The sequence below is a fragment of the Sceloporus occidentalis genome, unplaced genomic scaffold (assembly GCF_023333645.1).
Source record: "Sceloporus occidentalis isolate IW3139 unplaced genomic scaffold, rSceOcc1.0.p SCAF_3, whole genome shotgun sequence".
Classification (NCBI taxonomy): domain Eukaryota; kingdom Metazoa; phylum Chordata; class Lepidosauria; order Squamata; family Phrynosomatidae; genus Sceloporus; species Sceloporus occidentalis.
Window position 1 is genome coordinate 70,685,476 of NW_028316983.1, and position 14,618 is coordinate 70,700,093.

General features: G+C 40.3%; 1 protein-coding gene across 4 annotated transcripts in view; it reads left to right on the plus strand.

Annotated features, from left to right (window-relative positions):
* Window positions 1-14,618, plus strand: part of ST3GAL3 (ST3 beta-galactoside alpha-2,3-sialyltransferase 3) — a 279,714-nt gene that overhangs the window by 58,449 nt on the left and 206,647 nt on the right. The window contains exon 5 of one of the 4 annotated variants that reach the window (XM_089514962.1): window positions 698-823. The exons of the other annotated variants lie outside the window; for them this stretch is intronic. Within the exon in view, the coding sequence (XP_089371088.1) occupies window positions 698-823 (126 nt within the window). The remainder of the gene's footprint in view (window positions 1-697; window positions 824-14,618) is intronic. 4 annotated transcript variants of the gene reach the window in all.

A 14,618-nucleotide genomic window follows, 5' to 3' on the forward strand; every position in this document is an offset into this window, starting at 1 on the left:
AAATGTGTAGTGTGGCTATGATACCCATAATAAAAGATACTTTAATTGCCACTTTAAAACTAGTCCTCCCACACTTATAATAAGCTGGTAAGAATGTATACTGCCTTCCAACATGGCCACAGGTTTCTGCCTACACATTAATCTAGCATAGTTGGCAGCTGCCTAGCACTAACAGTAAAACCTTCATCCATTAGGTGCTGCTGAGTTACTAATCTTGGGTTTGAGTCCTTTGAAAGGCTGCTTGCTGTTCTTCTTGCTGCATTCTTGAGAATATTTTCCTAAAGGCTGATTGGCCAAGGGTGCATGGTCTTGCTCACAGGTTGGCTAGCTTTGCTTGATGAAGAAAATCTTTCTCATAAAGAAAAAGTGGGAGTATATCTACCCATTTTCTCTGAACATCTTGAATATAGACCTGTTCAGGATCCCATTGTGACAGTAACTGAGAATGCAAACATAATGAGGTACTAGTGGACATTTAATAAGAAAATCTATTCTGTGCCTACCTCAACACTGTAAAAGAATAGCTAGCATGGTAATAACCCCAGTGTATGAAAAAGCTGCATGCTAGATTAACTGATAATAAGGAGCTTTTGCTTGGTTGTGCTTTAGGCTCTAGCTACCACTGAAAAATAAAGTTTTAAGGCTGAGTTGTGTGGACTACTGCTGGACTGAAGGATAGCTTTCCTTGTTAAAACAGGAAGGAGAGAGAGAAAATCTACACCTCTTGTGCTTCTGTCATCTCTCCCACCATACCTTGCTGCAGACCTGAGAGCAGACAAAGCTAAGAGAGAACCTGTTGCTATTCCACATCCAGTTATTCCTAGTAGGTACTGTTTCAGGTTGGGAAGAAACAGGAGACAAAATTGAACTGACTCAAGTTGGAGAAATTATAGTAACAGATATGTTTCAAGGATTGTAATGGGTGGTTTGGGAATGGATGGGGGGGGGGCTGGCCTGCAATGACTTTGAAGTTAATATTCAGCCCTGCAGTGGACCAGTTGCATGGAAATGTAAGTAACTATACCCTTGCTCATTTAAAAAGAATTTTTTTGTTTATATAGTACATGTGTTTTATTTGTTGGTGCCTATTAGGTTAACAATTAGAAGTATTGGCTTAATTAAATTTACCATTTGAAATATCAAGGGTAGTGTTAGTAAACTATTAGCCTTTTTTTTTTACATTTTTTATTGTGGTAATACATCTTTTTTTTTTTTTTTTTTTTACAAAGCTTGCATTTTTACAACAAGATAAATAAAAACATATATCAACAAGCTATAAATCTGTTATATATTAGCCTTATATCTGATAACTTTCCACAAGAAACTGTATAATTTTATATTTTAATACAAAATCTTATTCCCCTGTCTCTAGGCATGAATAAAAAGGTTTTGATTGTTGTAACTCCCCTTACTGAGCAGCCGTTAAGTAAAGTCTTACAGCTTCCCAATCCTTTTCCCATTTAACCATATCTTTCTTGTTTATTAATGCTGTTAATTTATCTACAGCTTTCAATTCTCGTATTTCGTTTTGCCAAGTCTCTATTTGTAGGGTTATAGGTAATTTCCAGTTCTTTGCTATTATCCTTCTAGCAGCCAATATTAAGTATAATAATATTTTCCAGTATTTCCTTTCTTCCTCTGGGTCTAGTAATGAGGTCATGTTTAACAGATATATTTCTGGTCCAAACTCGAAATCAATTTTTAATATTTATTTCCAAATGAATCTTTACCCAAAAAGACTATATATGTGCATTGCCACCACATATGCAAATATGTACCTATTTCTTTTTGGCATCTCCAACACCGGTTATCCTTTAATTTATATATTTTTTCTAGTGAGCATGGTGTTTGATACCATCTATTTACAACTTTAAAATAATTTTCTTTTATTGTTTGTGCTATAGTAAATTATTTTGTTTTTAATCTAGCTTTTTCCCATTTTCCCAAGTCTAAACTGTATCCCGACTCTTGTACCCTTTTTATCAAAGAATCTTTAATTTCCACTTCTTCTAGGGATCTTTTCAGTATGATGTTATATATTTTACTTAATATCTTTTTTCATCTTCTTTCATTAATATAATGTCTAATTTGTTATCTTCTTTCTCAAAACCAAACAAACTCTTATCCTTTGTAAATCTTTCTTTAAGTTGAATATAATTCAACCAATTCATATGGCCTATTTTAGTTATGATTTCTTCCTTTAATCTTAATATAACATTTCCTTCATTATCATGAGTTAATACAGTATGTATCTATACATTATCCATTTCTGATCTTTTCCCCATTGGCCTAAAAAAGCCTCCTGTGAGGAAACCCAAAGTGGAAGTCCAATGTAAAACACTTTTTCACAGTTAGCCAGTTATTAAAGTTTTCCTCAATAGATGTTCATTAAAGACTTTGTCCCGTTTGTGCCCATCATACCAGACGTACGCATGCCAGCTTAGCTGCGTGTTACATCGTTCTAACCATAAAGAATTTGAATTGCTTATTTTACACCAGTCTTTCATCCAAACAATACATGCAGACCTGTAGTATAGTAGAATATGTGGTACTGCCATGCCCCACCCCCTTTTAATTGTATCTTTCATAGTTGTCCACTTGATTCTTGATCTTTTCCCATCCCAAATAAAGTCCTTTAACTCTTTTTCCCATTGCTTAATTATTTTCAGATTCTGTATTATTGGTAGATTTAAAAAAAGAAACAACACCTTCGGTAAAATACACATTTTGATTGTCATACTCCTACCTGATAGGGAAAGCTTTAAGTCTTTCCATTTTTTCATATCGTTTTCTATTGTTTTCCACATAGACCCATAATTTAAATCAAAAAGATCCGAAGTATTATTTGTTATCCAGATACCCAAGTACAGTATTTAACTTTTTCCTTAATTTTAAAACCCGTTTTGGAAGTTTTGTTAAATTTAATAAGGGGAAATACAGAAATTAGCGGTATAAGAATTAAAAATAAAGAGATAAAAATTAAAAGCCTTTGTGGATGATTTACTGTATTTTCTGGTGTATAAGACTACTTTTTAACCCAGGAAAATCTTCTCAAAAGTCAGGGGTCATCTTATATGCCGGGTGTCGTCTTATAGGGCAGGTGCTGAAACTTCTGAGCCGGAATGGAGAATCTGCGGTCGCTGCATATGGTGGGGGGAGCTCAAAAATGGCCTCAGCCACATTCCCACCGTATGCGACGATCATATGAAAGCAGTTACCGCTCTGATAGTCTTGGAGACAGGGAGGGCTGGGCAGGCAGGGAGAGCTGACCAATCCAAGCAGGCTTTGTATACAACAAGGTTTCCTGCTAAGTACCTGCATGTCATTTGAATTAAAATTACCATATTGAAATTAAATCTGATGTTTTTTAATTTTTATTTGGTGTGCGTTGGAAGAGGGGTAGTCTTATACGGCGAGTATATCCCAAACTATATATTTTAACTGGAAAAATTGAGGGTCGTCTTATACGCCCAGTCGTCTTATACACCAGAAAATATGGTAGTTTTAATATTAGATAATCTCTCAAAAAGTATGGAAATTCTGAAACAGGAATTAGAATCTTTTGGAAAATTAGCAGGATTTAAAGTGAATAAAAATAAAACTTGGTTAATAACAAAGAATATCAATGGAAAAGAGAAATTCAGTAGAAGAAAATTTGTTTTTTTTTTTTAAAAAAATACTCTTGCTCATTTTTTAACATGTACATCTTTTTGGTCCGGTCCAGATGGACGGGAAAGGATGCTGCCATTATGACGTGCCGGACGCATAGCGTCCGCACGTCGGTTTGCCATTACGTTGTCGCGAGTGTGCCATTGGCACACTGCAACATCGTAATGGTGTCGCAAGAAGAACCCGCTTTTTGCGGGTTCTTTTGGGTCTACGGGGAAGTCCTGCGATCTGGAGGCTACAGCTTCCCCGCGGACTGAAACTAGGCGCTGGGAGACTGTCCTTTTTGGATGGTCTGTCCTGCACCTTTGTCAATTCCAGCTGTTAAACCAACAGTAACCTGACCTGAACTGGGACAACTTGACTACTGTTATTCATGCTTTGGTAACCTTCTGCTTAGATTACTTTAATGTTTTCTATATGTGGCTGTCTAGATACAGGGCCTAGAAACTTCATTGATTCCAACATTAGGCTACAAGGTTGTTAACTGGTACTGTATGACTTGAACTTAATTCTGCAAGTTTTGTGTTGGACATGCTGGCAATAATAATAATAATAATAATAATAATTTCTTACCTGCTTTGTCCCATGGATCGAGGTGGGGAACAACAACAAATCAACAACCAACACATTAATTAAAACACGCAACAGTTTAACAGGACAAATAAAATATACACATTTTAAAACAATCTACATTTAAAATTCAGCATCTTAATTCACAGTCAGTTATCTGGGTATGCCTGCCAAAAGAGACTGGTCTTCAGTACTGTTTTAAATCTGGACAGCGTATTTATCTGTTCCTCAACCTGCAGAAAATGGAGCAGAGGACACAATAGAGGAAATGCAGCACAGAATAAGTAAAGAGGCAGTGCAGGAATACCTAGTTAATCTAAATGAATTTAAATCTCCAGGACCAGATAAACTATTATTATTATTATTATTATTATTAACCTTTATTTATAAAGCACTGTAAATTTACACAGCGCTGTACATACAGGGTTCTGTCCTGGGCCCAGTGCTATTCAACATCTTTATCAATGACTTAGATGAAAGAATGGGGGGCATACTTCTCAATTTGCAGATGACATCAAATTAGGAGAAATAGCTGATACCCCAGAGGACAGGATCAAATTTCAAAATGACCTTAACAGATTAGAAATCTGGGCCAAAGATAACAAAATTAATTTCAACACAGAGTAATGTAAAGTACTGCACTTAGGGCAGAAAAATGAAATAGATATAGGATGGCTGAATGGGACTGTGTGTGAAATAGGATGGCTGAACGGGACTATGTGTGAAAGGGATCTAGGTGTCCTAGTAGACCACAAGTTGAACATGAGTCAGCAGTGTGTTGCGGCAGCTAAAAAGGCCAATGCAATTTTAGGCTGCATAAATAGAAGCATAGTGTCCAGATCAAGGGAAGTAATAGTGCCACTCTGTTCTGCTCTGGTCAGGCCTCACCTGTAATACTGGGTTCAGTTCTGGGTGCCACAATTCAAAAAGGATGTTGAGAAATTGGTGTGTGTCCAAAGGAGGGCAACCAAAATGGTGAAGGGTCTGGAAACCATGCCTTATGTGGAGAGACTTAGGGAACTGGGTATGTTTAATAATAATAATAATAATAATAATAATAATAATAATACATTTTATTTGTATACCGCTTTTCCACAGATCAAAGCGGTTTACAGCCGTAGAAAACCATTACAACCATAAAAAAAGTTACAAAACATCTCTAGATAAAAACCCAATTATACAAAATTTAAAACACAGTCATACAGCAAGGTAAGGCAGGGAATCAATGGCACCAGCATACACAACTTCATTTATCAGGGAGGAAGGCTTCACAAAAAAGGAAGGTTTTAAGCCTTTTAAAAAATGTTTCTAGGGGGGTCGTCAAACGGAGCTCCTCGGGAAGGCTGTTCCAGATTCGCAGGGCCATCACTGAAAAGGCCATCTGGGATGTAGAAACATATTTGGAAGGTGGAATTTCCATAAGATTCTTCCCGGATGTTCTGAGTGTGCGGGGCGGATTATATGGGGAGATGCGGTCCCTCAAGTAACTCAGGCCTAAGCCATGTAGGGCTTTATAGGTAATAACCAACACCTTGTATTGTGCTCGGAAGCGAATAGGCAGCCAGTGCAGATCTTTTAAAATAGGTGTTATATGGTCAATCTTAGATGTACCGGTGACCAGTTTAGTCTTGAGAAGAGACGATTAAGAGGTGATATGATAGCCTTGTTTAAATATTTGAAGGGATGTCATATTGAGGATGGAGCAAGCTTGTTTTCTGCAGCTCCAGAGAATAGGACTCGGGACAATGGATGCAAGCTACAGGAAAAGAGATTCCACCTCAACATCAGGAAGAACTTCCTGACAGTAAGGGCTGTTTGACAGTGGAACACACTCCCTCGGACTGTAGTGGAGTCTCCTTCCTTGGAGGTCTTTTAACAGAGGCTAGATGGCCATCTGTCAAGGATGGTTTGATTGTGAGTTCTTGCCTTGCAGGGGGTTGGACTGGATGGCTCTTGTGGTCTCTTCCAACTCTATGATTCTATGATTCAAATATAGCTGCATAATGAAAGATGCATTAATATATTGAAATTGAAATTTAATTGTATCTCCTCCCTGGATAACCAACCAAGGAGGACAGGGATTGAAAGGACAAGTTGTTTTCCTTTCTTTCCCCAACAGCTTGTCGACAGTGGCGTTACTCACTAATTGGAACTGATCCAGTGTAATCCTACTCACCGAGTTGCTGGATAGATACCCCATTGTTGACTTCTGCTACAATGGCAGCATCTAAGTCTGCTCTTATCTGAGAGATTTTATCTATAAAGTGGTCATTGAAAGCATCACAGCGAACCACTGAAGGTTCTAGAACTGGACTTGAAGGGAGGGGACCTGAGTTAAGACTCTGACTGCCCCGAACAGTTCAACTGGATGCAAACACGCAAATGCAATACAATGTGTTCAGAGTTGAAAGCTTTCTTCACTGCATGTATTGCCACACAAAGATGTTCTCCATAGTGTGTCTTGTTGGATATATTGAGTTTTCCACCAACTACACTCCAGTCATCATTGTTCCCATTTCAGTTCCCTGAGGTCACCTGTATACCATGGGGCCATAGTAACAGGTTGGAGAAAGGATTTGGGAACAATTGTGTCAATAACCCTAGTCAGCTCTTGATTCTATGTATTGACCAGGACTTCAGCAGGATTGTTGGTAGTACCAGCCATATGACTCTAAGGCTTTCCGGAATTCTAAAGGTTTCATTAGCCTTTGAGGGTGAACCATTTTAATTGGTCCACCACCTCTTCAGGGATGGATAATAGCCATGATACTAAATCTGACCAGAAAATGATCTGTCCATGACAACTTGGAGGTGTTAATCACCTCCACCCACACATCTTTATGCTCCGGGCTGAAGACAGACAGCGTCAAGGGTGTGATCTGCTGCATGTGTGGGTCCTGAAACCAGTTGGAATACGTTCATGTTTGTCATGGATGCCACAAACTCCTGAGGTGCACTTTACAAACTGGCTTCAAAGGGTATGTTGAAAACACCCAAGATCAAAAGTTTGGGTGACTTTGAAACCAATTCGGAGACCAGTTCTGTGAGCTCGGCCAGAGAGGCTGTTAGGCAGTGAAGCGAATGATACACTACCATATTCCCAGTTTATCCTTGAACTTCAGGCTCAGGTACACGCACTTAATTTGTTTCAGGCCCCTAATAGGTAATCTGGTCATATTAAGATGGTATTTGTAGACCACTACCTGCTTTTCCTCACCTGCTCACACAGTACCCAGCTGTCAGGCTACAATCATTTCCCAGCCAAGTTTCAGTGAAACATGTCAGGTCAGCCGCCTCATTCTCAAAGAGGTCATCGATTATATGAGATTTATTTTTAACTGGCCTGGCATTACAAAGGAGCATGGTGAGGTTTTGTGGATGGCTTGGTTCACTCTCCTGGCTCCTAAGGGTGGCAGAGTGACTGGAAGGTAAGGCAGGTGTTAAATATCTCTTGTTCCCCTGTAATGACAAGTCATCCTGCCATTGCTGTATCTTCCTCTGCCCCGGACAACTTGAACTGCTGCCTTATTTTCTTTACACATTATACTTTAAAAAAGACAAACACTATAAAAATTAAAACATATCAATGGCCTGTTACAGACTGCCAAAATAAAGCTGCTTCAGGTCTCTTTGGAGGTATGCTGTTTAAATGATGCATGCATCCTAAGAATCCAGAAGCTGCACCAAAGCTGCACTCCAGTGCTTAGGAATGGAGTGTGGCTTTGGCGCAACCTCCACACTCTTAGGACCCATGCATCATTTAAATAGCATACCTCCAAAGAGACCCGAAGCAGCTTTATTTTGGCAGTCTGTAACAGGCCAATAGATCTCTAAAAACCACTAGACAGTGGTTCCCAGTTTGTACACACAGGGTTAATAGAACTAAGTAGCTGTTTAGTCCAGCACAACTATACTCTTACTAAGGTGGCGCCTTACAACCAACTAGATGATACCAGTTTGTGCTCCCACCACCACCAAGTCTAACAGCTGCCACCCTCAATGACAGCTAGTTTACTGTTATAAAAATGCTATCTACAACAATGTATCCAGTCATATAAAATTATTGTCTGAGAATGCTGCCAACACACTCTCACACAGCTGATAAGAGCCTGCTTGGCAAAAGGAAACCACGCCGAGCTGCCAAGAAGCAGTTCCTCAAGCAACAATGCCAAACAATGTCCATAGAATAAGCCACTAGCCAGTCCAACGTTCAGGATTACAGAGAGCAATACTACCAGTCCAGTCTGAGGTCAAGAGTGCCAGAGGGTTGGTCAAGGTGTCCGGTCCAAGGTCAAGGATTCAAAGGCAGTTAAAGGTCTAGGAAACAAGGAGTCAGATCAAGCAGCATTCACTAATGAGACCCAATAGACTCTGACAAGAGAGCTCAGCGTCTGCCAGGTGTCTTATATCTAGCTCCCTTATCACAGCTGTTGGGTGGCTAATGAGCATTTCTCAGCAAGCCTCTTGGAATGCTGAAGGCACACCCTTTCTGATCTCCTCTGACTGAAGGTAGGAATCTCAATGCTCTGCTGCTCTATGTCTCCCAAGTCTGGAACTTCTACTTCTGCAAGGCTGGGCTGCTGAGCCCCAGGCTCCACTGGAGAAGATCCCACAGAGCTAGGGTCTGGCTGAGCTAAATCCACTGGGACTGGTAGAGCAGAACTGGGGCCTGGCACAGCCTCAGGTTCCTCCTGTACCTAGAGGAGCCTCCTCCTCTTCCTCCTTGTGGCTGGCCATGACAATTATTTTATAATATACAAATGGAATTCCAGCATACAGTACAACACAACATAGAACATAATTTAAAATCTCCTTTTGCTTCAACCAGCCACTCCCATCTCTTAGTGTTACCAACTTTGCAGCTGCTGTGAGACTTCATACAGGCACCAAATGAGCAATGCCATTTGGCCACAGCCTTGGGCTTTTGCTGATTGATATAGCCTCCAAGTAGGTAAGGTGACTGGTCCCTTAGCCAAGGCTGCTGTAGTTCTACTTGCCACTAGCAATATAAGAAGAGTTTTGCTTTTCTGTGATCTTTCAGAGTAGAACTTGATAGTGGAGGCTGGAAAGACAGGCAAATCTCTTAATGGCCTGGGAACAAATATGGACTGCCTCATCCCAGATTTGAGGTCACTTTCAAATGTCTTTCTCTTAAGTGCCACTGCCAAATGAAATCTGGGCTTCTTAGGGATACCACTGAGATTTTGGAATGGCCTTCCTAGAGAGGCTTGCCTGGCCTTTACTTTGTATTCTTTTCAGTGCCAGGTGAAGACTTTTTGAATTCTCCCAGGCTTTTAAACAGCTCTTTTGGTGGACTTTAACTAATTGGAGCATGTTCTGGCTTCTTGTTTTTTAAATTCTCATTTTAGGTCTGTGGCACTAGAATGTTTAAATGGAACATCACTATTGCCACAGACAGCTTATATCTGCTGTCTTCCAAAAACAACCTAAAATAGTTGGCTTGATGATAACTATTCATCCATGAAGAACAACCTGCTACTTGAAGACTCATCTGGATCCACTTGAATGAGTCTATGCATTAGTTAGGATTGCATCAAAGGTTCTTCTTTGCATGGCCCTGCCATCAGAGATTAAGTAGGTGGCAACGAAGAAGTGGGTCTTTTCATCAATGGCCCCTAGTTCGGAAATGCTCCCTCCAGGGCTACTCATGTGATGCTTAATTTTTAAATGTTTTTAGTTATTCAAGAATATAATTGATTTTGACTGCTATTTTTGTTCTAGTGCTATCTTGTAGTATTTGACTGTTTTCTACTGGTGCTGTTTTATAGATATGTGTGTGCTGATTTTGAACATTTGATTTGAAAGTTGGCAAAGAATAATTTTAAATACGTATTATTTTTCAGCAAAGTGTTGACTGCTTTGCATGTTTATCTTAGTCTGAACATGTCTCCAAATCTGCCATCCGAGTACCGCCCGGGTGCAGCCCAGTTCCTTTAATATGCTTCGGTGCCCATTTTCCAAAGTTAATTAAAACAACTTGCTTTAAAAGATCATTAAATAATTATTATTTAAGCTAGTGGTCATAACATCTAAACTGCATTTTTGCCACTTCTGGTTTAGTGCTGTATTGGTGTAATCTGTATATAGGTTACCAACTTGTCAATATAATTCCCAAAATTTTATTGAAAGATGTAAATTGTATCAAAGCCTAATAGCTGTGGGTTGTTAATGTTAGCAGGCATTAAAACATGGTTGATCAAGCTTTCTAAACTAAAAAGTTTACAATATTAATATAATAAGCAAGATTCAATTTTTTTCATTAAAACATTAATGGTAAAAACTGTTTTAAACAAAAAAATGGTTTAAACAACAATAACAACAACAAAACTGGGGGTTTGGTAATTAAAAAAACCCACTATTTCCCCCCCAATCCTGCTCCCAACCTCAAAATGGTAGTGTGATGTAAAACAGTGATGGCACCTTTAGCTTCATTCTGGATAGCATGCACCATAGTCATCCTCTAATCATATTGGGCTATTGATGAACTCCAGTTACATATAATCTCATTCAGTAATTGATCTGTGGACTATTTGAATGAACACACTAGACAGGAAAATTAAGACCAACGTGAGTAGGGGGACAGGGAGGCATAAAATTAGACAGAGGTGCATATAATTATGCATGGTGTGGAAAAAAGATAAGAAGACCCTCCTTTTCTCTCCCTTATTCATAAGCATGGAACCCAAGGGTTCGTCCACTGAAGCCAAAATGGTGGGTGATTTAGATAAAACAAAGAACTTTTTCAACAGAAACTATGGCCTGTTACAGACAGCCAAAATAAAGCTGCTTCGAGTCACAGTGGAGGTATGGTATTTCAATGATGCATGCATCCTAAGAGTCCAGAAGTCACACCAAAGCCACGCTCCAGACTGGAGCATGGCTTTGGTGTGGCTTCTGGACTTTTAGGATGCATGCATCATTGAAATACCATACCTCCACTGTGACTCGAAGCAGCTTTATTTTGGCTGTCTGTAACAGGCCTCTGGGATTCACTGCCATAAGAGGTAATGATAGTTGCCAACTCAAATGACTTTAAAAAGGGATTCGTTCCAACATTCTTGGAAGTTGAGAGCCATTAAGTACAGTCAGGGTGGCTATGCTTTTTTTTTTTAAACCTGATATTTAACAGTAATGCAGTCTCAGTATTACAACAGTTCATCCACATCGTTACAAACAACTTACTCTCTTTTCATTATTCCTCTAATTCATTTTACAAAATAGAAATGCCACTCTGCCAAACCTCTTACATCTGCCAACTCCATTCTATTCTTTTACATATTCTTATGATCTTATTCATTTAATTATTAATCCAAAATTTAACTTGGTTGTTCAGTGGTTTAAATTCACCATTACTTTGACACATGAAATGACAAATGGCTTATAGTGATACCAAAAATGTCATCTTTTGCATCTCCTTTTGCTAGTCTTAATTTATAAGTTAATATCTTGGGTAAGGGCTATAGCCCATATCATATCTAGTCAATGGCCTGCCGGACGAGATCCGTCAAATTGCCAACCTTGAGAGCTACAAGAAAGCTGTCAAGACGGATCTTTTCCAGCAGGCCTTCCCGGAATAAATCCCGGCCATGTAACACTCCCCCCACAGTTATATACAAGTGAAGACTCTGCCCACCGTTATTTTATTATTGTAGTATTGTTTTTAGATTTTTATTGTCTGTAATTTTAATGGATGGAATTGTTTAATCCTTTTTTAAGGGGGGGATTGTATATATTGTATTTTTTTAAAAGGTGTATGCCGCTTTGATTGTGGAAACAAAAAGCGGGATATAAATTAAATTAAAGTTTAAAGTCAATTTTAATTATAAATTCTTTTCTATTTTTTTTCCTGGAAAAAGCTGAGAAAAAACATGAAAAAATTGAAAAAAAGGAAGAAAATCAATTATGGAATATTTTATTTTAGCATGCTTCAAGAAAAGCATGGACAAAATGTTTTTTCCCCATTTCCCCCCACAAGCCTTCACATCTCTCCTGCTCAGCCCCATGGCCATTGTGTGGGGGTCACGGGGTTCCATTTTGTGTCTTGTGCTGTTCAGTATATGTATAGGGCCGCTGGGAGAGGTCCTTGGGCATTTGGGGTTTGGTACTTTCGTGCTATCAGTGTACTGATGACACAGAGTTCTACTTCTCCTTGTCATCTAAGTCAGCTGCAGTTGTGAAGTCACTGGAGCAGTGTGTCAGGATGTTGCCTTAATAATAATAATAAATAAAAATTTTATTTGTATTTTCCTGCCTCTCCCTACGGATCAAGGTGGGATTACAGCCAGTATCAGTTCACAATACATCACAGTTACAAATAGATAAAATCAGCTCATATAATAACACATCTCTTAAAATCACAATACAATTTAAAAAAGAGAACGTCCTGAGATAGCTATATATTTGGGGTGATTTCCTCTACAGAGGGTCAGGAGGGTATGCTTGCTGGAAGAGATAGGTTTTCAGCGCCTTCTTAAAGGCGTCCAGGGTGGAAATGAGGCGAATCTCTTCCGGAAGGTTATTCCAATACGTAGGGGCCATGGCTGTGAACGCTCTTTGGTGAGTAGCTGTTAATCTCACTCTGGGGTGTTCAAGTAGGAGCTTTCCAGTTGTTTTGAGGGTGCGGGGTGGATTGTGTAGGGAGAGGCGTTCCCTCAAGTAACTCGGGCCCAAGCCATGTAGGGCTTTAAAGGTAATGACCAACACTTTGTATTGGGCTCGGAAGCTAATTGGCAGCCAGTGTAAGGATTTTAATACCGGTGTAATGTGGTCCGATCTGGGTGTTCCCGTGACCAACCTGGCTGCAGTGTTTTGAACTAGCTGAAGCTTCCGAACTTGGTATAAAGGTAGCCCCATGTAGAGTGCGTTACAGAAATCTAAACGAGAGGTTACCAATGCATGTACTACTGTTTCAAGGTCCTTTTGGTCCAGACAGGGATGCAGTTGGCGTATCAGCTGAAGCTGGTACCAAGCACTCCTGGCCATCGCATCCACTTGAGATGATAACTGTAGAGATGAGTCCAGGAGTACTCCCAAACTGCGAACATTGTCCTTTAGGGGAAGTGTGACCCCATCCAGGACTGGATGGCAAATTTCCCTGTCTGGACTTGGGGTACCTATCACAAGTACCTCTGTTTTCTCTGGATTCAACCTGAGTTTGTTTTCCCTCATCCAGCCCATTACTGACTCCAGACAGGCATCCAGAGGAGAGATGTCATCCTTAGTCACTGTATCAGTCGGAGACATAGAGAGATAGATCTGGGTGTCATCAGCGTACTGATAACACCGTGCTCCATGCTTCCGGATGATCTCTCCCAGCGGCTTCATGTAAATATTAAACAGCATGGGGGACAGAATGGCGCCCTGAGGGACGCCAGATGTCAGCTCTCTTTTATGAGAGCAACTGTTCCCCAGTCTCTCCATCTGGAACCTTCCCGAGAGGTAGGACCGGAGCCACTGGAGCAGAGTGCCCCCAATACCTAACTCTCTCAGGCGTTCCAGAAGGTTACCATGGTCGATGGTATCAAATGCCGCTGAGATGTCCAAGAGCACCAACAGGGTCACACTTTCCCTGTCGATGCCCAGATGGAGATCATCGACTAAGGCGACCATGGCAGTCTCAACTCCGTATCCTGCCCTGAAGCCAGTTTGAAATGGGTCCAGATAATCAGTTTCATCCAAGACAGCTTGGAGTTGGAAAGCAACTGCCCTCTCGATTACCTTGCCCAAGAATGGTAATAAGGAGACCGATCTATAGTTATTTCTCAACAGGGGATCTAGGGAGGGTTTCTTTAAAATTGGTTTTAAGGCGGATGGAAATGAGCCCTCCCGTAGAGATGTGTTAATTATAAGATGTAATGAAGTCTTTATTGCATCTCCTCCCTGGATGGTCAACCAAGAAGGGCAAGGGTCAAGAGGGCAAGTTGTCCTTCTTACGGTTCCAAGGAGCTTGTCCACGTCCTCGGTACTTACAAACTCAAAGCGATCCTGTATAACCTTGTTTCCAGAGTCATTGGATACCTCTTCTATTGCTTCTGACAAAAAAACGGCGTCTAGATCAGCCCTTATCTGAGAGATTTTATTGGCGAAAAAGTTGTTAAAAGCATCACAGCAGGCTGTAGTTGGTTCTAATAGAGGGTTCAAGGTGGTCAGCAGTGTGGTTAATTCCCTAACCACCCTGAACAGCTCTGCTGGACGAGACTCCGCCGACGCGATCCGTGCAGCACGGAACGAGTTCTTTGCTGCATCGATCGCCACTCCATAAGAACGTAACATGGTTTCAGGGAGTGTCCTGTCAGATAAGCGCTGATGTTTCCACCAGCTGTGCTCTAGTCGTTGCACAGCCTGCTTCATCTGGCGAA